The sequence below is a fragment of the Onychomys torridus genome, chromosome 1 (assembly GCF_903995425.1).
Source record: "Onychomys torridus chromosome 1, mOncTor1.1, whole genome shotgun sequence".
NCBI classification, from domain to species: domain Eukaryota; kingdom Metazoa; phylum Chordata; class Mammalia; order Rodentia; family Cricetidae; genus Onychomys; species Onychomys torridus.
This window is the reverse complement of record NC_050443.1, coordinates 165,858,148-165,882,376: the sequence shown is the minus strand read 5'-3', so window position 1 is coordinate 165,882,376 and position 24,229 is coordinate 165,858,148. Positions and strand designations below refer to the sequence as shown.

Below are 24,229 nucleotides of genomic sequence, written 5' to 3'. Positions count from 1 at the left end.
CTGCACTTGGAGCTATGTCTGCCCCGCACAGTCCTGTAGGAGCGTCCGAAAGCCTTGCTCTTTCTCACAGCTCTTCTCTTCCTGAAAGCATGTGTGTGTCCCTGCTGTTTTTGCCCAGTCAGCAGTTCCCAAGTCCATTCTGGTCCAAGGCCATCTCTGGTACACACTGCGTTCACTGTGTTACAACACGGAGCTGGCTGGAGGAGAGAGGGCCAGAGAGCATAAATCCCTGTGCACGTGAGCCTGAGGCCCCTCGGCCCAGCCTTGTTCACTGTAGGACAGAGAGAGACCTTCTTACCGCTGAGATTGCAAAATAGCCTCTCCTAATGAAAATCTCGGGCTTCGGGTTAGGGCCACATGGTTGTGATTTTGATTTGATTACTCTGTGGCCCTCAGAAAGTTTCTTGGATCCTCTAAGTATTCGTTTTCTTACCTATAAAAAGGAACAACTGTACAGCCCCTGCCACAGTTGGAGTATTGGAGCTGGAATATTCTCATTCAAAAGGGCCAGAGGCCCAACAGGTACAGCGCTAGACCGGGAACCTGAGCTGTAGCTTAGATGGCACTGTTGGACTAGGACACAAAGCCCTGGTTTGACCCCCACACCACATAAACTAGGCATGATGGTGCATATCTGTAATCCCTGCACTTAGGAGGTAGAGACAGAAGAAGGATCAGAAGTTCAAGGTCATCCTTGGCTACGTAGCAGTTTTGAAGCCAATCTGGGCTATATGAGATCCTGTCTCAAACAAAACTACACCAGACTGGGTCACCAGTGGCACAGTTTACCCTCTTGGGCCAGTTTCCCCATCTGGCCAGACAGTGAATTACACTCAGTGGTTCTAACTCAGCCCTGAGGGTCTGTGAGGCAGAGAGTATCAGAGAGATTATTGCCCGAGAAGTTAGGGCAGCACCTGCCAAAGCCACCTTCTTTGGAGTTCTTACCTGCACAGCTGTCCTTGTCCCGGCCTGTGACAAGAAAGAAGGGCTTGTCTCGGAAGCCAGACTCCTGTTGGTAAGCCAAGGGCAGATAGATACCTTCGATCAGCATGCTTCGTGCAAGTCTGGCCGAGAAGAGGCCCACCTTGGGATACCACCACACTGACAGTCAGGTTCTGTCAAAAGTGGTGTGGCACGGTAGTGTGGGGAGAGAGGGGGACTGGGCCTAGCGGTGGTAGTGGGGCGGGGGGGGGGGGCGATAATTTAAGGAGGAAGGAGCTTCGGGCTGAGCCTTACAAAATGAACGTGTTCCAGTGGGCAGAAGAGAGTGTGTGGGGTGGTGGGGGAGGCACCCAAAGCAGAGGAAATGTGCAGGTTAGGCAGCCCTGTGGAAGTTAGCCACAGGCTGTGGTAAGCAGTGGGGGCTGCCTGGTGGAGAGAGCTTGGAGCCCATCTTCCTGGCTCTTGAGGACAGCAGCTGGAGCAGGTGTGTGGGGGGAGGTGGACATGGAAATAGTTCTTTCCTGGAGCTACATGTGCCATGGCTGTTGTCAGGAAGGCATCCAAGAGCTTGTCAGCGCCGAGCGCTGCCAGCCACATGCCGGGAACCGGCTGCCAGACGACAGGGCAGGCAAGGGGTGCTGGCCCTTACCTCTCTGCCCCTTCCACCGTGCTGCAGCTGGACAGGTAGAGCAGCCCAGTCACCCTCACCTGATGCTGTCTCTGTAGACAGAGGTGACCTGACTCTTGGGATTCAGTCTACTTTTGCCTACTATGAGCGGGCAATCCTGGAGCGCCTGCCCACTTCCCAGTGTACATACATGCGTGTGTATGTACTGCCTTTGTCCCCAGTAGAAGTGGCCGGTCTCATTCCCCAGCGGAAGTCTAGGGAGAAGCCCTTCCCACGTGCTCTCGGCTCTTACATAATGGGCTTCAGCTAAGTGCAGGGCACACACTTTCTGCGGAGTATAATTTGTCAGAACCTCAGGGAATTTGGGTTGAGAAATTGCCCCTTTCCCAAGCTTGCCCTGTGGATGCTGGATATTACACACTTCAGCACTTGGGTTCTCAGTATAATCGTTGTGGTGGTAGCTGAGGTAACCATGGTAACCACTTTCGTTCCTATCTGCATCTTTTCAGATTCCATAACCTCATCCTTTGGTGTCCAGTGCTGAACAAGAATCCTAGTCTTGAAGTGGGGAACAGCTGGGATGACCCAGTTAGCTTATATGCCCTGAAAAGTCTCATGGGAGTCAGTGTTCCATGACGTTCCCCATCTTGGAGCCTGTCAAGTCCCCCAAAATGGAGGGAAGCTTCTGGTTCCTCTAGCTCAAGTTCATGAAACTCTTGTGTGGGTTTCAGTGTCTCAGCCCATGCTCTCTATTTCCCTCCCTAGCTGGGCATCTCTCAGACTCCTGCTAAAATTCATTTGTTTCTCTTGAGCTTTTTATTGGACTGGATTGTGGGGAAGTGGCAGGAGCACCACAGGGGGCAGGAGAAAGCCCAACTCTAGCCAAAGACTAGCCGTAAAGTGAGCAAACTGTGCTGCATCCCTAGCCGATTCGCGACCGCCACGGCTCCCTCCCCTGTGATCTGGGCCATCAGTACTGCCACAGCCACAGCCACCTTTGGCTCAGCGTGTCTTGAAACCCTAGTGGCCAGAAGTCTGTATGTCTGTTCTCTTAGATGCCTGCTGGGAATCATCATCAGAGAGGTCAAGGCCACCTGGGGAAGTGTCTGTTCTGCCAGCAAGCTGGGGAGGTTGAGCTTTTTCCAAGGTGATCTCTTTCTGAATCATAATATTTTAAGTTTCACAGGATAGGAAGCCATGCGATTTTTAAAACCCCTTGGTATTAGGCAGGGTGGAGCTTGGTGTTCTCTCTCTCTAAGGAGGAAACTGAAACCCAGAAAAGTGAGGTAATTTGCCCCAGGGTTGCACAGAAAGGCAGGCAGGCATGAGCTTTATGTCCCATTGTCTGTCCAGGGCTGGGAGCCTGAGTGCTTGCAGCATGGATTCGCTCCTTGGAAGGCCAAACCCCAGAGGGTGGGCTTTGATGTGGAAGTCCCCACACCACCAAGAGCTAGAAAGCAGAGGTCTGTAGGTCAAGGCCTGTAGGTCAGAGACTCTGCAAGAGAAAGTGTGAGTCCCGCATCTTGGCTCCCCAGGTCCTTCTGGAGGGGCTGCACTGTGAGTGGTGGATCTGGAGGGGTTTGGGTGGAGGACTGAGTTGTGCCTCCCTGGTACTTGTAACCAAACAGAACCATCCCAACCCCTCTCTTCCAGCCCCATACCACATGGAGTAGGTCCTTCACCCTGTCTCCTCTCACCTTTAGTACTCAGGGAAATCCTGCTTCCATAACAGGTAGACAGCCTAGCCAACAGGAATGGAGAACCTACTGTGCGACCCACAGCATGCACAGGACTGGGGTAGAGCAGTGGACAAGTGAGGAGAAGAACCTACTGTGTGACCCACAGCATGCACAGGACTGGGTAGAGCAGTGGACAAGTGAGGAGAAGAACCTACTGTGTGACCCACAGCATGCATACTGGGGTAGAGCAGTGGACAAGTGTGGAGAAGAACCTACTGTGTGACCCACAGCATGCATAGGGCTGGGGTAGAGCAGTGGACAAGTGTGGAGAAGAACCTACTGTGTGACCCACAGCATGCACAGGACTGGGGTAGAGCAGTGGACAAGTGAGGAGAAGAACCTACTGTGTGGCCCACAGCATGTATAGGACTGGGGTAGAGCAGTGGACAAGTGTGGAGAAGAACCTACTGTGTGACCCACAGCATGCATAGGACTGGGGTAGAGCAGTGGACAAGTGTGGAGAAGAACCTACTGTGTGACCCACAGCATGCATACTGGGGTAGAGCAGTGGACAAGTGTGCAGAAGAACCTACTGTGTGACCCACAGCATGTACAGGACTGGGGTAGAGCAGTGGACAAGTGAGGAGAAGAACCTACTGTGTGACCCACAGCATATATAGGAGTAGGGTAGAGCAGTGGACAAGTGTGGAGAAGAACCTACTGTGTGACCCACAGCATGCACAGGACTGGGGTAGAGCAGTGGACAAGTGTGGAGAAGAACCTACTGTGTGACCCACAGCATGCACAGGACTGGGGTAGAGCAGTGGACAAGTGTGCAGAAGAACCTACTGTGTGACCCACAGCATGCATAGGACTGGGGTAGAGCAGTGGACAAGTGTGGAGAAGAGCCTACTGTGTGACCCACAGCATGCACAGGACTGGGGTAGAGCAGTGGACAAGTGTGCAGAAGAACCTACTGTGTGACCCACAGCATGCACAGGACTGGGGTAGAGCAGTGGACAAGTGTGGAGAAGAACCTACTGTGTGACCCACAGCATATATAGGAGTAGGGTAGAGCAGTGGACAAGTGTGGAGAAGAACCTACTGTGTGACCCACAGCATGCACAGGACTGGGTAGAGCAGTGGACAAGTGTGCAGAAGAACCTACTGTGTGACCCACAGCATGCATAGGACTGGGGTAGAGCAGTGGACAAGTGTGCAGAAGAACCTACTGTGTGACCCACAGCATGCATAGGACTGGGGTAGAGCAGTGGACAAGAAGCTGCCCTTGTCTTGCCCTTGACAGTGACATCCCTAACTCTCTACCTATAGCCCAGATACTGTGAGCTGATTACATTCCCCATGTAAGGCCCAAAGCAAGGTGATGCCAACCACAGGAGGCTAGGGTTCAGGATGGCACGTGGCCTGGGTGCTGTGGATATTGTGGATGCGCAGTGCTGGATTGGGTTGAGAGAAGGCTTCTGAAGATGGCACATCTTGAACAAGGAGACCAGGCAACTTGTAAGGATAGAGGAGTCGGGCGTTTCCTGCAGATTGAGTAGGTGGAAGGGACCATCCGATCTGACTGGAAGAAAGGGTTGCCCACAAGTAGCTGGGTGTGGCTGCTGGGCTGGAGGGGCCTATTGTATGATATCAAGTAGGAGGAGTTACCCCCTGCTGCGCAGGGGGAAGGAGGCAGGCTGGGCTGCCTCATAACTCTGGGACCAGTTTCTAAAGCCCCAGAAGTAATATAACAGGTGTCAGGGGACGGGGACAGGGCTCTTGGGCCACTCCTCCCAACTAAAGGGCCAAACCACTGCTCCCCAACTGGGCTCTTTAGTCTGTGGCTGAGGCTAGATTTTAGACTCACCTCCCCAGCTCAGCATTCAGAGACTCATTCCTCTGACACATCGGCACACATAGCCTGAAAATGCAGACTTTCCTGTCTAGCCTGGGCTCTGGAGTGAAGCTGGGGTCAAGCTGGTGTGCTCCAAAAGATGTGGCACTGCCCACGGCTGGCTGAGTCCCCCTCAGACTCCAGACTCAGGCCCCTGCAGCCTCTTCCTTTCCTCGTTCCGTTCAAATAGGTCTCTGTTGCAGTTGGCCAGGTACCCAGTCCTGGCCCTCCTGGACACTGTCTTTCTCATTTGTTTTCTGTTCTCACAGGGCCCCAGGCTGCCCATGGCTCATTGTGCTCACAGATTGGGGCTGTTGGCTGGTTTGAACTGCTTTAATGGGAGAAGACAGAAAGCAAGCGTGTGCGGCACTCGGGTCCCTGTACCAGCCAGCACCTACAGCATCAACTATAGGCTACTATGTGGCTGGCTTGACCAACTAACCTTTCTCTAGCCTGGTAACACTGCTGCCAGCTCCAGACACCCACTTCTTGCCTGGGGCATTGGGCCAAGGGATTGCTACTTGGCACAGTGCTCAGGGTGTCCTGTTAATGGGCAGAGTTGTGGAGCCATTCTGGAAAGAATGCCAACTTGCATAAGACAATCTTGGTCAGTTTGGTCTCTAAGCTCAGCTACCAGTTAATGGGTGACTTCAAGCCATTTTGTCCCTTAGAACCCCAGCTGCCCTTGTCTGAGGGGTAGAGCGGGGACAGCAGTGGCCACAGTCGCTCCCCAATTCCCTGACCATTGTACTTTTATCAGCTGAGCCAGAAGTAGCTTCTCTGTCCCCGTGATATGGAGATCTGTAGAGTTATGCTGCCTCCCCACCCCCAGGCCTGTGTAAACATACTGTCTGTCTCCACACAGAAGGCACAGGGGAGGGGAAAGTGGCCATGTTGACCAGCCCCCAGCTAGCTCTCCCCACTGCCAAATGGGTCAATGGCTGCGAGCGTCCCTGTGTTTGTAACAGGGATCACAGGCTCCTGGACACCTCTGGAATTGGCTTTGCAAGGCCAAATGCTTTGCAGATTAAATTTCCGGAGAGCGAACAGCTGAGTGTCCCTGAGCCACTTCTTACTGTGGCAGTCAAGGGGCTCCCATGTGTGCGTGCATTGTTCTCCTTGATGAAAGGAGGAGAGGGGGCGGAGGGTGAGGGTGGTCCGGTGCCCTCTCCCTCCTGTAGACCACATCAGCCACTGGGGCAGCTGGTGCTGCTTGGGTTTTCTAGGACGTGCCTGGAACAGAAAGAATTGCATGATAGGGTTTCGGGGTAGCTTTTCCCCCCTTTTAAATAATGTTTTTGAAGAGTTGCCATGGAGAACTGTTGGAAGCAGAGGGGCTGATGAATGTCTTTGGTCATGTCAGATGAGGACAAGATTACCCAAGTGAGGGAGAGTGTCCCTCCTCGTCAGCAAGACTGTGGGGTTCCAGGGCTGCCCTGCCAGAAAGCCAGGGCCATAATCACAAACAGACTGCGATCACTTACAACCAGAAGTATTACTTTAGACTCTTGGCTTTGATGGGGAAGAATGCAGTTTTCCTTGGCCCCTCCCCCACCCTCTCAAGTTAAACAAGGTCTGTGAAAGCCATAGCCCTGGACCTTAAAGAGGCCAGAATTCAAGCCAGGGAGAGGTCTCTCAGGCCCAGCGTTGGGGTGCTCCTCTGAGCTCCACTGGTGTTGGGGCTGGGGATAGTAGCCCTGAGCTGTTTGCTGCCCTCATTCCGAGTTGAGGTGAACTGGGGAATCCCGCTCTCCCATAGTCCGGACGCTCTCCCATAGTCCGGACGTCCTGCCTTCCCTGGGGCTTCCTCGCCATCCGAGTGTCCTGGCGTTTTCTGCATGTCTGCCGTACACGTTCACAGTATGTGATGGGGGAGGTCAGACGGCTGTCTCAAAGACTATGGCTTAGCACACTGGGATATTGGGGTCTAGCCTAGCACTGGGGTAGGAGCTGTTTCTCATCCTTCCCCTACCTCAACTGATACTTGCCAGGCATCAGTATAGCAGAGCCATGGCTTTGTGTGGCATGCTACCCAGGCACTCAGAGCAGATCTTGGGAGCAACGTGGACCTTGTTGCTAGTAGAGTGGGATTATAACCAGCTGTCATTGGAGAGGAGAGAGGGAGTGTAGCTCGTCATCTGGGCTCTGTATAAGGAGAATTAGCATCCAGGGGACTTGCCTCACTGGCTCCCTTATAAGTACTCACCTTTTGCATCCAGGCCTCACTGCACAAGCAAATGCAAACTTACCTCCTTGGATCTGGAGGGCCCTCTCTTACAGTGGGGTCAAAGTCTCTTGGCATGGACACAGCAACCGAGAACATTTTAGGCCTCAGGCCAATCTGTTTCAGTGACCCCACCACTGAAACCCCACAAGGATAGCCCACCACCTTACCTTGTAAATGTGGTCCCCAGGTGGGAAACTGAATGAGATCCAAACCAACAGGACAGGTTCTGATCCAGAGGCCAAGGCAGGAGGAAGAGAAAGAGACAGTGCGTTCCAACTTAAGGGGCAGGCTAAGCTGATGACATGGTGTTACCGATATGTGAAATAAAATTGTAGCATGCAATGGCTGAGGGCTAGGTGTTCAGATGGGAGTGTCATTGCCAAAACATCTAGAGGAGAGAGATGCTCATAGCCCATCTCTGCCCCCCACTTTCTGCTGTTAGATTCTAGCTAGGCCTGCTCACTAAAGAATATTTCTAGAATGGGGTTGCCCCTCCAGGAGTCCAGAATTGGTAGGACAGTTTGGCAGCTGAGAAATTAGAACAAGGAGGGCAGTCTAGGTCAGTTACCTCCCCAGCCTCCTCCCACATCGCTGCCTGAAGAGAAGGTATCGATCAGCCTTATTCGGAATGGAGAAATCCAGAGCCAAGCAGACAAGCAAAGCAAGCCTGTAGTCACGTGACACTATCGTTAATTCATTCACTAATGGGCATTTATCTTCTGCTGTGTGTGCCAGGAACAGGGGTGTGTTAGAAAGACCTTCCTGGAAGAATGAAGGGGGGAACAGAGTTAGCCATCATCACTCAGCTGGCGGGCTTCTGCAGGCCCTCCCTTCCAGTGTTAGTAGTATTGGGGGGCTGCCTCTCATTGTTAATCCTGTGTGTGTGTGTGTGTGTGTGTGTGTCTGTCTGTCTGTCTGTCTGTCACTGCTGGCTGGCCAATCATTGTGCAGCGTCTGTAGTGAGCTGGACTTGGACTAGGGGACTGTCTGGTTTGAGGTGACCTTTCTCTGCCTTTGACACATTCTCAGGAACCAAGGAAATAAGTGGGTGCCTACCCCTGGGACATGGAAGTGAAGTGGAGCAGGAAGTTCAGAGAGCCTCACTGGACTACCACAACCCCCTCCGAGGCTTCATTGGTGCTTTTGGAAGACTGAGTATGAGAAACCTATGCATAAGGCAGGCCAGTGGCCCTAGAATTACCTTCTCCATGCCAAGCATGAAGGAGAATACCCTATCCTGTGATTTTTATCCCCACAGTCCTGCACAGGGTGCTAATATGACCTCTGCTGTAGACAGCCACAGTCACAGAATTCGTGCCACATGCTAGGTCTCACATACGCTCTGCAGAGTCCTGGTAACCCTTCAGTGGTTGTTCAGGCCCCGAGTGGGACACCATGGCAAGGAAGCTGTTTTGGGTGCAACTGTCTCCCCTCTGTTCTCAGGGGGTAAGGGGAGCAGGTCTCTGGGGCCACCCACTCCAGAGCTCCAAGTTGTACCTGTTAGAGGGGGCTTCTTTGTGTCTCCTGGTATGTGAGGAGGTGTACATGGTCCCAATGGAGGCTGTGGCTGGACTGCATGGCTTCCTTGGGTGAGCATCCCCCAGCATTCCTCCAGGAGCCGCAACCTTGTCCCTGGTGAGCAGCCTCCAGGCCTCTCTGAACTTTGCTCTTCAGTTCCTGTGAGGGGAGGGGCCCAAGGAGAAATGTTCCCCGTTGGGATCGCCAGCAGGTTGCAGGGGCTTCAGCAGATGAGAGTGTCTGCCTCCTGCATGGCCTCTGGCCAGTTAGACGGCCAACAGTAATAGTCTGTACCTCAGTTCCCTGTGGCAGATCCCCCACAGGGAGTGAGAGGGGATGCTGTCTGTCACCTTCCAGCATTGGGGAACTGGAAGAGAATGGCCAAGGAACAGCGGCACTCCCTTCTACCCGGACAGAAGGCTCTGGGCTGGAGTGATGGGGGCTGAGGAGAACCAGCCCAGCACCAGCTTACATAGACCCCAGAAGCCGAGCTTGAGAGATCCTGAGCGTGTGCAGAGAGGGCGGGCTGGCTGCAGAGATCAGAGATGGAAGGAGCCTGTGCTGACCTCTCATTGCCTGTGTTCTCAGCAACTGCTTAGTGAGCCCCTTCTCTGTCCAGAACACCAAGCCAGGCCGGGGGCACCCTAAGATGCCAGGCCGGGGACGCCCTCAAGATGCCAGGCCGGGGGCACCCTAAGATGCCAGGTCGGGGGCGCCCTCAAGATACCAGGCTGGGGGCGCCCTCAAGATGCCAGGCTAGGGGCACCCTCAAGATGCCAGGCCAGAGGCACCCTCAAGATGCCAGGCCAGAGGCTCCCACAAGATGCCCAGCTGAGCAGCAAGGTGCTGTCCTCAAAGATCTCTTGCTCTGGCTAGGGATATGGTCAGCTCAAACCTCAGGTCAGAGTGCCGGGGCAGCTAGAGGGAGGAAACTGGGGTGCCCGCTGATTGGGAGTCAAGGAACTTCCATGGAGGGGGTGACTTGAAGGACAGGGCCCAAACACAGTGACAGCAAGGGAAGCCAACACAAATGGGGACTCTGAGTCCCACAGGGTCAAAAAGAACAAGAAAGAAAGCATTTCCTCACCAGGGCCCATGAAATTCGAGTTGAGTTCTCGGCTCCCACAATACTGAGTAGCAAGCCTGGGACCAGCAGTATGCAGCTAGCTGTCTGCTCCAGTCTCCTGTCTGTAAAACTGAGAAAGTATTTTCTGTCTGTCTGACTGATTGATTGATTGAGTGAGTGATTGATTGATTGATTGATTGACTTACTTAAGTAATTACTTAATTACTTAATTTTTTTGGAGGCAGGGTTTCTCTGTGTAGTTTTGGTGCCTGTCCTGGATCTCACTCTGTAGACCAGGCTGGCCTTGAACTCACAGAGATCCCCCGCCTGGCTTTGCCTCCTGAGTGCACCCCACCTGGCAAGAAGGTATTTTAATACCGTGTGGCTATAGAGAAAGAAAATCACCGAGTGGCAGTTACTTCCTGTCCTTTTGCACTGTCAGGCACGGGTAGGCAACCTTCGAGTCCCTGGCAGTATATAATATGGGGGGGTGGGGCAGAGGAGTCTATTGGATTCCTGGATTTGCCTCCTTGGGTAAGGAGGGCAGGTGGTCTGTTCCCATTTTTCAGAAGAAAGTAGTTTGTAGGCCATCGGTGTTTTCCAAAGAGTAGTTTGTACACGCGTGTACTGGATGCCTGCTGAATAGCTCTTTACACCCTCACTTTCCCTTCGCTCCATGTTAGGTCTAGGAGAAAGTTCACTGGGGCTCCTGGAGTGTCATTACATTGGTTGATCGCCTTTGTTTAAGAGAAAACTCTGACCTAATCAAGTATCTTTCTAGACTTCAGGCATGGCTGGCTGTGTGTATTTTCCCAGTTACCTCCTATTTGGGGCAGTGGTTTTCCATTCAGTGTATGGCACAGGAAAACATCTCTCTGAAAAGCATATTTACATTTTCTTTAAGTTGTCAGCTTAAGCAAACACTAGTACAGGTGTTGCTCAGATATCTTGATGGGCTTGGGGAACTGCGGATTTAAAGGACCCCAAGTGGGACACTTCTCCTGGGCACCCTCAGTGTACTCAGGTGACACCAGTGGCTTCTCCATTTCCAACTGGGAGAGGAGCCTGGAAAAGCACGGGCGTTGGTGGTGGCTGTTCCCCACACCACCACGCAGAGGAATCCACGCTGTCAGAAAGCCGTTGACGTCAGGTGGTGCAGAATTTTTGCAAGCCCTCTATTTAAAATTCCCCAGAAATTAAATCAGGAGGGTTTGGAGGGAGGAATGCCCTCAACAAATTGTAGAGTGGGTTTGTTTTGTTTATGGAGACAGTCTTTAAAGTCACTATTGCCCCCGTTTTATTTTTGCCCAATTGAAGAGGGGCTGGCCTCAGCTGGGAGGGCGGGTACAGCTCTCAGTGGAAACCTACACAAGGAAACTTCTGTTTTTAGCAAAAGAGAAGAGGGACTTCATATACACATGCATCCACGTGTCCTCCTTAGGTACTGGAGAGAGCGCTCACTGTTCTTCCAGAGGACCTGAGCCCAAGTTCCATTCCCAGCCCATATATCAGATGGCTCACAACCACTTGTGACCCCAGTTCCAGGGTATCTGACACCCTCTTCAGGCCTCCAAACGCCCTGCATGCACAAGACATTCACACACTCAAAAAATCTTAGAAAACAAACAAACAAAAAACTGAAATCACCAGACCATCTGGGGACTAGATCAATAGTAGATTACTTAATGAAATCTTAGGTTCAATGCCCACCAACCTCCCAAAATTAACAACCACCGTGTAGTCCCACAGCCTCAGCTCCACACTGCCGAAACAAAGCCAGTCATGTTGCTAGGCATTTTATTTTCTTTTTTCCTCCTCCCCTGACAATCCTGGCGGGTCATGTGATTTCAGATTCCCTTCCCTACTCACAAGTGCCTCAACTGTCAGCCTCTTCCTCCAGCTACATCGACAAGCAGGTATCAACTCTAATTAATATGAGGTGTGTTCCCTGAAACCATCATCCACCCTCCGGCATGGTCCTTGCCGTGTCTTGGCAGTACAGGGAAGTTATATGTGATGTTTCTATTTCACACAGTGGGCATGGTTAGCCCCTTTCTGTTCTGTGCTTTGATGTTCTACAATGACTGACTCTCTCTTCAGATCTCCCCAGTAACTGAGTGAACAGGATACAGCCAACCTCCTCTGTTGGAGCAGAGCTCAAATTCACTCAGCCTCCATTCCTCCTGGTTGGGGCTGGTCACTCTAGTTGTTTATTCATAGCAGAGGTAGGTTTCTTCCTTGAAGTTGGAAATACAAGGATGAATAACTTTAAATACAGCCACACAGTCCCGAATGCTCAGTTAGTGATGAATCATGTGTACTATGGTGACCCCATAAGGTTAGGACAGAATTGAAGAATTCCTGTCTCCCAGTGATGCCAGAGTTGTTGTAATGTCATAGTGGAAGACGTAACTCGTGTTTGCTGATGTAAATAAGCCTGTGCTGCCGTGATCTCCACATTCAGGAGGCAGAGGCCCATGGGTCATAGATTCAAGGACAGCCTGAGCCACATACTCTGAGACTCTGTCTTAAAGGAACAAAAAACCCAACAGTTTTATTATTTATTTAGAACAGGCTCTCACTATGAAGCCCCAACTGGCCTTGAACTGGCAGAGATCTGCCTGCCTCAGCCCTCCTGGTGCAGGGATTAAAAGCATTTGCCACCATGCCTGGCTCAACAATGTCTATCAAATAAAGATATTATACCATAGTTATACCCAGTACATAGCATGTAACAATGATGAATGTCGATGTTCCTAACATATATTTACTATACTGTACTTCTAAACATTGTTTTAGTATGTGCTCCTATTAAGAAAAACTTTCTCTAACATAGTCTGCTATGTTATATACTCTCAGTGGTCTCATACACTTTACATTTATGGCATCTCCTGATTATATCACAAGACCCCTTCGGGTAACTGAGCTAGACCATCTCTCTGTATAGTTTGAGTACATTCTACCCTGCGCATACAACAGTGAAGTCTTAATACATTTTTTTCAGAATTTGTTCCCACAGTTAGGTGGCACATGTCTCTGTATTATGCAAGCTGCAGAATGCATAGTTGTGGGATATGGCAAAGATGTGGTGTGGTATGGGGATATCTGAGGTTTGAAAAATGCTGATCGCAACTCACTATTACCTGGCAAAACCCTTGGGTGTTGATCTTGTACTAGAAAGCCTCTTTTGTCTGAGTGCCCCTTCTTCATCCTGTCACAGAGGAGATGTAACGTGGAGGTGGGGCTGGTGGGACAAAAGCTGCACCTTGGACTATTTGAGAGTGGGTTGCTTGAAGATATCGGTGGAGTGGAGAAGAGTCAGTGAACGACTGGTTTCATCTGTGAGATGATGTGAGGAGAGGAATACAGAAACATCAGGGCTGGTGAGATGCACCTCCTCAGCACGTAAAGGTGCTTGGCTCATAAGCCTGGGAACCAGCGTTGGAGCCCCAGAACCCGTGGTTAGGTGGGACAGTAGTTAGTTAAGTACTCCTTAGTGAACTGCTGGAGACGTTTGAAGGAGAGCTGGATGAAAGTTGTGTCAAATCAGACCTGGGTGCCAGTCCTGCTGCAGCCCGTGTAGCTGTGCACTGTGCACACCGCTCATTCCTAAGGCAGCCTGGGATTTCGGAGGGAGGCAGGCCTTCCCCCCTTTACCAGCCCTACTTGTGGCCAGCACCTTTCTTTGCCCTGGATATTCCCAGTTTCCACCTGAGATTTTGTTGTGTTTTTGTCTTTTTGAGATGGGGTCTCAGAGATCCTAGAGTGGTCTCAGACTCCCTATGTAGCTGAGGATGAGCTTGAACTTCTGATCCTCTCTGTCTCTAGGTGCTGGGATCCCAGGTGTGTTCCTCTAGACCTGGTGTATGCTGGGGATTGAGCCTAGAGCTTCATGGATGCTAGGCAAGCATTCTACCAATATGGCTATGCCCTCAGCCCTTGGTATAACAGAATATTTATTTTTACTACCTTTAATTATGTGAGTATGGGGCTGTGTATGAGTGTGCACTCTTGTGTACAGGTGCCCAAAGAGGCTGGAGCCATCAGATCTGGAGCTGGAGTTACAGACAGTTCTGAGCTACCCAACTTGGGTACTAGGAACTCAGATCTTCTGCAAGAGCAGTGTGTACTCTCAGCCACTGAGCCACACCCCCAAGCCAGCATCCTTCATCCTCCATCAGGTCCAAGAGCAAATAGTCCCTGTGTTGAGCTGTGACTTTCATCTCTCCATTTGATAGTTAGCATCTTGTCAGATTCTGATCCATTGTTACCATCTGTTCCGCCCCCACCCCCTTCCTGGTCCTTACACAGCTTCTTCTAAATTAGATGATACCACCAACACAGCGTGTATGTCTTCACCCTGTGATAATTAAAACATCCGCAGGACAGGCTCCTATTGGCCCTTGGTAGATGCACCAACCAACAGCTGGGGCTCCTGCAGTCCTGCAGCCCCAGAGGCCGGGGAATCACACAGACTCAACGGCCCAGAAGTCTGGGATTTGGCACGTCCCGACCAACCAGGTTAGCTGGTTGCTTGGCTGTCAGAACCCCCTACCACCTTCTGCTATGTCCAGCATGGTTTGGTTAGTCTACAGAAGTCCATACTCCTTGTGAGCGCCCCCTGGGGAATCTGTGTTGCTGACGCCATGACCGTCATTGACGTCACCACTTTCTGCTCTGGCATTTCCCTCCATCTGTGGAATCTGGGGCCTTGAACATTTTATGTCCTCTGGCCTTGCTGCTAGTTCAGCGTCTTGAGACTCCCGAGGGCGCTGGGCAAACCTTTGCCAAGTGATCCCAGGACCTTTCCCAAAGCCAGCCCTGACAGCGTTTGCAGGTGCCCAACAGTGCTGCCTCCTTCTCTGGGTCCACTTGTCCCCCACGAGCCAGGGAGCATGCTCAGTCCAGTACCCCCTCCTGGGAGTGGGCAAAAGGGTCATAGGTCCCTGTCCTCTGCCCGGAAAGAGACTTCTCTTCTTGTTGGGTATTGGAGGAGACATGTCCTTTTTGATACCCTCATCATTTTTAAAGAGTTCTGCTGCTGGGAATGTGGCCATCCAGCTCTGAGTCTAAGCAGCCCACACCTGTCTTTGTGGTTTCTGCTTCTCCATCATTTCAAATGTCTCCTTCCTACAGACACTTCTGTCCTACTGTTCATATCCTTTACTAAACATTACCTCACAGGATCATAGATCCTTCTGAGCTACCTCCTGTTTGGGGGAGATAAAGAGGTGGGCGGGAAACAGTGTCTGTCTGTCTGTCTGTCTCCATCGCCCTTCTCTCCTCCCAGGTGTTACCAGGATGAGCCCTGCCCCCTCCACTCCGCCCTTGCTCATGCCCCCACGGGCTGCCCTTCCCCCACAGGCTGCCCATCTCCTCACTCCCCTGCAGGCCTCAGCTGCTGGTCCCCTCAAGTCTTCTTATGAATTCTCCCCTCACTCCGGATCTGGTCACTGGGTGTCTTCGCTTTCTTTTGTGCCGGCCACCAGCACACACAGGGCATGAGGTGGCTGGGCCTTGCACCCTGCTGCCCTCCCGAAGCCTAGTGCCATCTTTTACTCTCCAATGCCTACCTCCACCTCCGCCTGGCCCTAAATATTGCCAGATCTACACATTTTCCTCCTCTCTCTTCTCCTTTTTCCTCCTCAGGGTCTCAAGCAGCCCAGGCTGCTCAAAGGATGACCTTGAACTTCTGATTTTCCTGCCTCTGCCTGCTAGTGCTAGGGTTACAGGCATGCACCACCATGCCCACTTTATCAGATCCACCTGTTTTTGATGGTGACCACGCACATGCGCGCGCACACACACACACGTGTCACCTAAGATCCTGCTGCCCAGCTCTGAGGTCTTCATCCTTCCCCATGGTCTGTACTTTAAAAACGGGAGGCTAGCTGTTGGCAAATTGTTAGAAATCAGGTATTACTTTGAATCCTTTTATCTAATGTATAATTAGATATTATTATATTATTATTAAAATACTTAGGTATATCTAATCCTTATGCATACACTATAAGGGCTACTTTACAAATGAGGAAATTGCTACATTTCATTAGGAAGTATCAGGGCTGGGATTTGATCCCAGGCAGTATATAGTTTTAGAGCCCTTGATTAAACCCGTTTTGACCTGCTCTTCTGTCGTATACCCCTCTCTGCCTACAAATGCTTGATAGATGAACCACCTCCTCAGTACCTCACCCATAACACTGACTTGGCCAGCTCCACAAGAGCCCTATGGGCTTGACAGACCCCAGCCTCACTCTAGGTTCATCTAGAGAGGTGGGCAGCCCAGGCTAGGAGAGGTGGCAGCAGCCCAGCGCCTGTCTGCTTGCCATGGACTCCATGGAGCCTTCCAACTGGTGATGTAGGCAGTCTGTGCTCATGGTCCTGGAATCCAGGCACCCTGGGAAGATTCTGGGCCCCTGTGGCCTCAAGGTCCCATATGGGGGAAGGGAATGAGCCATAGACAACAAAATAGGGTTAGTGCCAAGGACAGGACTAGGTGAGTGGGTCAGAAGGGCAGCGGCAGTGTGGGTGTACACAGGCCAGGACGGACTGGGGAGCCTTTGACCGTCTCCAAAGCCTCTCCTGTTTTCTTTGGACAGTGGAGGGCACATGCTGAGAATTGGAGTGTCTTGGCAAGAGGATGGAGTGACAGAGCCTTCTGACCAGGGGAGGCCTGGCCCAGGGAGGCTGGCCTTTCGCTGTTCTTAAAGGCACAGCATGTATGAGTGGGTTGCATTTCCTGTTCCACTGTCCCTCTAGAGAGAAGCCCTGGATCCGCTATAATAATACAATATATATAATCATAATATCTAACAGGAAGGAAATGAAGCTGAGGCCAGGGCTGTAGGGCCCAGCCGTGGCGCCCAGCCGTGGCCAGGTGGTGAGTGCTGGTGATGTATGCCTAGATGGTCCTTCCCTCCTCCCTGCATCCAGCCATATGATGCACATTAATCTCAACTCTCCCACCTTCTCCAAGGAAAACACATGGGCGTGCCTGGGCACATCACACTTCTAAAGAGGAAGAGGCTGGGGCAGAACGGAGGCATTTCTGGTAGCAGGTTGGGGTACTGCTTGAGGATTCCAGTAGGATGGGCTTCTGGCCCCCCAAATCCAAACCATCAAGACCAAAAATGTCTGCAATTTCTTCATTGCCTGGCTTCATTACACACCCTTTGTCACCTGGGGATGGGAGGGAGCCTTAGGCCTGGGTGAGGTGAGTAGTGTGAGCTCCTGTGGGAAAGAGTTGGGACACTGAGTTGGGTATGAAAGCCAGGCCTGGAGCTCACCTAAAGGTTGCTAGGTCTCTTAAATCCCCAAATCGGAGTTGCAGCCTGTTGGAGAATCCTGGGTTTGGGCCAAGAGGCTGACACCAGGACAAGGGCAGCGAGGATGGGCCTCTGCTGCTGGCCTCCTAGTTGTGTGCCTGTCTAGGGTGATGGGGAAGGAGAACCTCCTAGTGTTCTTGGGGGTGATTTTCCTGTCACTGGAACACTGCCTGGCGCTTACCAGGAACTCAATAAACATCTCAGGTGATGTGATTGACAGCACTGTGTCCCTGACTGAGGGAAGCACCCCCTTAGATAGGTATTATTACCCTGGTATGCCAACGAGGCTCTGAGAGGTCCCGTGGCCCAGTTAGGAAGTGATGAAACCAGGATCCAGATTGGGCCTGGTCCCAGGGTGAGCAGAACCAGAAGAGTGGGGAGAGTCAGGGCCTCAAGGAGGACATATCTCAACATCTGGAAGGATTGGGAGGATTTCAGAAGCGGGGAAAGGGCTAGGGTCTCCCCTCCCCCACCATCTGCTTTGTCCTAGGCTGAGCAGTGACCTCACAGGACTTTATTAACATCCTAATTGTATACAGCTGGCCTCACTCTGGCCCTAATGAGCTCATTATCCTCCCTACTTAAGGAGGCCATTGTAGCCTGGTCACCCTGGGGACAGCAGTGGCCTGGGAGTGCCCATCACTTCCTGACACCCCCCAGCCAGGTTCAGCCCTGTTCTGGAGAGGCTGAGCCCCAGCTGCTCCCACTGTTCCTCTTCCTATGCCTTTCTCTTTTCTTCTGGTCTTTTCTCTCTCTCTTTCTCTAACCCCTCCCCCATGTGCCAACATTGGGAAGACTCAGTTAAAATGCATTTCCAGAAACTGGCCAGACAGATAGACTCTTAGTTAACAGCTGGCCACCAAAAAGTACCTGTGATCTGAGATGGGGCATCTGGCACAGAGCCTGAACTGTTCCTTCCTGGGGCTGGACCTGGTCTTTGCCATCCACATCCCCACCCTTAGCTGAGCATGTTGAACACACCTCTTAGTTCTCTCTCTCTCTCTCTCTCTCTCTCTCTCTCTCTCTCTCTCTCTCTCTCTCTCTCCCCCCCTCCCTCCCTCCCCCCCTCTCTCTCTCCCTCCTTCCCTCCCCCCCCTCTCTTCTTCTCCCTCCCTCCCTCCCTCCCTCCCTGACACTTAGACCAAGATAGTTCTTGAGGCCTACCAGGCAGGGCTGCCCTGGATTGACCTGGGTGCTCCTGTGGGCCTTTGATTCCTGGGGAAGGAAGAGGAGCAGAAGCAGCTGCAGGACTTTGCTCCTGTAGGTGACCCTCCAGCCTGGGGCTCTGCCAGAAGGCCAGGCTTCTCTCACATGCCCACAAGGTGCTCTCTCGGGCCTCTCTGAAACAAGCTCCTCTGCCTTTTTCCACCAGCAGAGCATGGGAGTCCCTCACCCACCCCTTCTAGGTGGAATGGCTATTCTGCTGTGTGCAAAGCACACAACCTCAGCCATGCATAGGGTAGGGACGCTTAGCGATTAACAGCCCCTGACCACACTGGAACTAGCTCAGTCCAGCCCCTGGCGTCTTTTCCGATTCTTCTCTTCAACCTTGGCAGATGGCCCCATTAGTTACTCTCATGTCAGAAGGGAGGCTGGGACTCAGAAAGGCTTAGTAGCTTGCCCAAGGTTGCACAGCTAGCAGATATTAAGACAAGATAACAGAGTGCCAGTATTCAGGGACCCAGTGGTGTGTCAAGGAGTCGCCTGTACCCCGTGCATGAAGCACGCGTTCTTTCTCTGTCTGCAGTGGCAAAGAGCGAGCTCTAGCTGGACTCTCTAGGCTTTAAGCCCTTCCTCATCTCTAAAGTGGGAAACTTAATGACAATAACATTATTCCTCAGTGTCCTGAAGAGTAAATAAAGTGGCCTATGTCAGGAGTTGAGCATTCTTACTGTGTTTAGCTATAATTGTGTAATACATGCAGATGCAAACCCAGCTCTGTTCCCATATGTACATGTGTCCACCCACACATACATAGATGGGTATACCCACCCCACCTCACCCCACCCCACCCCACCCCAGTATACCTCCATCCATTCACACAGACACTGACAGGAAAGGTACATGCATTGCTGTTGCACCTGGAAACCCTACAGGTGCCCTAGCTTGTATCAGCCATACTCAGAGGTTTGGATCCTCTTTGCACCTCAGTGGAACGGTGGTGACTTTGGTCAGGAGCCTCATTGATGCCTGCATCATTGGCACCTAGGAGAGGCCTGCCAGCAGCCATGGGTGGGAGCAGGTGAACCTCTGCCCATGCCCACCTAGGCAGTGTTTCAGCCTGCCCATCGTGGTTTGTTGGAGATGCCCACAGCTGAGCCAGTGTTGGGCTTCTTTCTAGAACCATTAGCTCATCTGGCACCAATGGGGCCTGGAAGCTACCCAGCCCAGTTCTACAAGTGTTGGGGCTGGAGCAGAAGCCTAGTGTTCCTGGGCAGTGCTGGCCACTAGGCTCTAAGGATGATGACAGTCTCAGCCCCAGGTCCTGGGCCACCACAAGAGAATGAAGTCCTAAGTTGATGTCTAGGGAAGTAGATAAGCTTGGGTGTAGCCAGACGCCTCAGAAGTTTCTGGCATGTCACATTTTAGAGAGGGCACCTGGAGACAGTGTAAGGTACACAGGAAGAACCTAGTGATGCTCATCTAAGCCAGCCTCCATGCATACCCAGTACCAAAGCCTGTGCAGCAGAGGTAGGCTGGAGAAGCAGGCCTGCCCCTGTCCCCAGGAGCCTCCTCCTCCTCCTCCATCTCTGCTTCCACAGGAAGGGAGGCAGCAACATGTACAAGGCAAATGCCCATGAGGGAAATTAGGGGAGAGGACAGAAAGCCTCCAAGGGAGAAGGGCCTGTGGTGGTATTGTGTTCCCCAAAATATTGTGCACGCTAATAAACTTATCTGGGGTCAGAGAACAGAACAGCCACAATATTAAACATAGAGGATAGGCAGTTGTAGCACACGCCTTTAATCCTAGCATTCCAGAGACAGAGATCTGCCAAGTTCAAAGCCACATTGGAAATAGCCATGCATGGTGACACACGCCTTTAATCCCAGGGAGTGACGGTAGAAAACAGAAAGGTATATAAGGCGTGAGGACCAGAAACTAGAAGCATTTGGCTGGTTAAGCATTCAGGCTTTCGAGAAGCAGTTCAGCTGAGATTCATTTGGATGAGGACTCAGAGGCTTCCAGTCTGAGGAAACAGGATCAGCTGAGGAACTGGCGAGGTGAGGTAGCTGTGGCCTGTTCTGCTTCTCTGCTCTTCCAGCGTTCACTCCAATACCTGGCCTCAGGTTTGATTTTATTAATAAGACTGTCTAAGTTTCATTACAAGGGCCCTGACTCCTGGGGGTCATAGCCCCTTGAGACAAGGAGAAAGGTCCACACAGGAAGGGGAGGGTAGGAACAAGAATCTGGTAGACTCAGGGAGCCACAGACTGACTGGATGGGACTGATAAGAAACTCCCCTAGGAAAGTCGGGGTTCTAGGCCTCACATCGAGAAGAAGCATTATCCTCGGCCACCCCCACAAGCCCTCTGCCAATCTAGATGTACCCTTAGCTCCTGCCCAAGGTGACTTAGAAGAGTTGGAAGATAGTTACCTGCCTTCCTGGGGCCATGAGAAGTTGCTTTTGAGGATGGCGTTGGCAGGAGGGACACTTTGGCACAGAAAAAGTCAGTCATGAAAGGGTCTTGACAAAGCCTTACCTAGATGCCTGTTTCTCAACTCTTTCCTCAAAGCACATCTTGTTAATAAAACCCCTGGCTCCAGTCCAGATCCACCCTGGAGAAATGCACTCCCAGAAGAAGGGATCCCATGAAGACCAGGCTTTGCAGATACTTCTGTGGCCTGCTACGTGCTGACTTATCACAGACGAATGGGCCTTTGGAGGGCAGCAGAAGGGTCTGGGAGAGTGGGTGCCACCAGGGTACTCTCAGCATTAGAACCTGGGGCTGCAAATATAGGTGTGAGCTTTGGCTTTCAAGAGCCTCTTGAAAAGTGACCCCAAGTTGGGTACTGTGGCTATCTCCTGAGTTCTTGGGGGTCCACCTGGGAAGCAGGATTGATACTCAAACCTGAGTAGTGTTTCACCCACCTGAATTCAGCAGAGGGAGGAAGGTTCCCCTTTTAAATCTAAGGCCAAGGAGCAGCTGGTGAGCTCGGCGCCCCTGTGACTACCTCCCTGCTTCCTCTCCATGAGTGGGCAGCCAGGGTCCTTTAACACCTGCTAGCCATCTCTGCAAAGAGTAGACAGAAAAACCTCCAACACCAAAATGAAGATGGAGCCTGGCACTTCTCGACCAGCTTGTGATGCTCAGGGGCCTTCCTGGTTCAAGAGAGGTGGCCAGTGACAGACCTCTCCTCATCTCCATGAATGCCGACCCCATCAGTCTTCTCTAGCCACTGACAGCATAAGCTCTGGCCTGACTTACTACCCAAATGTCAGAGCATCCAGAGTAAGGCAGAGGATGAGTGAGTGGGAACCCCACAGACAAGTAGCACCGCCAGCCTGAGCATGGCCTCAAAGTGAGCATCCATCCCCCACTGCCACAATCCTCCACTGTGCGGAAAGCACTTCCTGTCAGTCCCAGGATATGAGTCACCTGGAACCAATCAAATGTCTTTCCTCAGAAGCTGATGAGTCCAGTTGTCTGGTGCCCTGGCAGCCACCTCCAGCCCCAGAGGCAGGGAGTGCCAGTGGGTATGGGAGGGGCGTTATTAACCTCTGGCCTGCCTGTGTGTCTACCCGGTCCCCACAAGTGGGTACCAACACCCCCCTATGTGGAATTGCTTAGTGGCCTCCACTATTCTCTCCTAAGTCTCATCTCTGCCTTAACCCAGAGACTTGTCATCTTGTAGCTCACACCCAGCTGCCCTTCTCTGGCCCAAGGCAGGGCCTGATGTTGGGGGCCCCCAAGAAGGTTTAGATGAGCAGTCCCCATGGAGGTTGCCTGTGTGGCCTGGCCTTGCCAGCACAGCACAGCACAGCTTCTCAGGTTCTAGTCAAGGCTGGATAGTTGCTCTGTGCCATAGGAAAGGAGCCTCCTGCTGCCCTCTTTTTTACCTCTGGAAGAAATGAACACTGTGGCCTATGCCAGGTGGTCAGCAAGAGCCCTGAGCCATAGGATTTGAGATAACTGGGCCAACCCTGTCAGTGGCAGAGGCAACAGATCCCAGAACCCCATAGAGTCAGTGGCCCAACTAAGACCTCTGAAGCAAACAGGCTGTGGCCTCAGTGGGCTTTGCAGAGCATCAAGCAGAGGACTATGGAACCTCCTAGAAGGGTGGGGATGGCTCATCACAGACTATTTGGAAACCCAGGCTTATAAGGGACAGCGAGGGCCTAACTTAAGACCTAGGAAGTGACCTGCTTTCTCAGGCCCGCCCAGCTCTTGGCTTTTCCTCTTCATTTTCATATCACCCATGGAACATTCTCCACCTTCCCAAGCCAAACCCAGAAGACCCATTGTGTCTTCTCAGGCTCCACTCGCTGCTGCCCAAACTCCAGAGGCTCTAAACTGGACCCAGAGGGTCTGACTTGAACAGAAAGGAGCCTTGGAGCTAGATTACGTGGAGGACCAGAGAGGAGGAGGAGATGGGGGCAAGGTCCCCTAGTAAGGGCTGAAGACAGCCAGGAGACCCAAGACCAGGGCTTCAGATATTTTATTCTGCAACTGATTTCTGAATGAATGAACAAGTGGGTGAACAAACAACATGAATGAACGAGAGATATGAATGAGCCTTTGTCATGTGGCCTGATTGTCAGAGGTCACGTGAGGATGCAGTGCCCACTTAGTGTGATTTCAGTGTCAACACGCTTCGAGGGCAGCTGTGAGTAGCTGAAGCGGAGGCACCGCTGGCCCGTGTTAGGAAAAGAAACAGCTGACTGTCACTCTGTGAGGCAGTCATGCCTTTTAGAACCCGAGGCCGCCTGACTCCAGTGTACCAGTGAGATTAAAGGGAAGAAAGCCGAGGAGGCTGGTGCCTGGACAGAGCCTACTTCATGTTTCCTGAACAGTGCATTCTGCATTGGGGGCATACCATCGTCCACTCTACTTTTTAACGTTTCCATCAAATGTGCATGCCAGTGGGTGGATGGCTCCCCGACCCTCTTCCCAGGGAGATATTTGTCTTTTCTGCTGTGGTCACTCAAGGCATTTCCCAGGTGCCCAGGTGGCTCAGTGCCTTGCCCTGTGGCCACTCCTGCCCTCCACGTCTTGGCTCCAACCTGCCACTACCATCCTGCAAGCATTCACAGCCTGTTCTCTCTTGTCCCCTTTGCAGGCTGGTGGTTTGTGAGCACGTCTGAAGAGCAGGGTTGGGTCCCTGCCACCTACTTGGAGGCCCAGAATGGCACACGAGATGACTCAGAAATCAACACCTCCAAGACTGGAGAAGGTGAGGGCCTGTGGGTTCTTAGGAGGGTTTTCCAGGGGCCAGCCCCTCCTGGAGGCAGCTCCCAACTCTTCTCCCTAAGCCTTCTGAACTCCTCCAGTGGATCAACCAGTGGGTTGGATCTTACCCAAGCCCCTTCTATTGGGATTCATTCACTGCGACCAACCCACACCCTGATCTGTGTTTGCCAGCCTCATGTAGGGCTCAGAACAGGGAAAGTTCTCCTGGGTTGTGGACTTCAGACTGGGCTAGAGAACAGGCTTTGGGCTAAGAACTACCAGAAAGTTCTCCCCCAGAAACTCCTGAGTTCTAAAGAACTCCGGAGACCTGCCTCTACTCCCAGCTCCCCACCTACTAGGCTCCTGCAGCAAAGACCCCAAGCAGTCATGTGGACACGACTCCTGCTGTGTGTCGCCTTTCCTACTCTGACACTGACAGCTGCCCAGTGTTACAGACCATCTGGCCTGTGAGCCCCCTCTCAGCTTCCCGGAGACTGGGGTGTTCAAGCTCCCACACATCACTCCTCTCTCTGCTGGCTCCAGCTCCATGAGAA

At 52.2% G+C, this 24,229-nt stretch overlaps 1 protein-coding gene across 2 annotated transcripts in view; it reads left to right on the top strand.

The window, feature by feature from the left end:
- The window catches only part of Sh3pxd2a (SH3 and PX domains 2A), a 160,511-nt gene that overhangs the window by 110,259 nt on the left and 26,023 nt on the right, over positions 1-24,229 (top strand). For both annotated transcript variants that reach the window (XM_036171892.1, XM_036171883.1), the window contains one exon: positions 23,566-23,679. In XM_036171892.1, the coding sequence (XP_036027785.1) occupies positions 23,566-23,679 (114 nt within the window). The remainder of the gene's footprint in view (positions 1-23,565; positions 23,680-24,229) is intronic.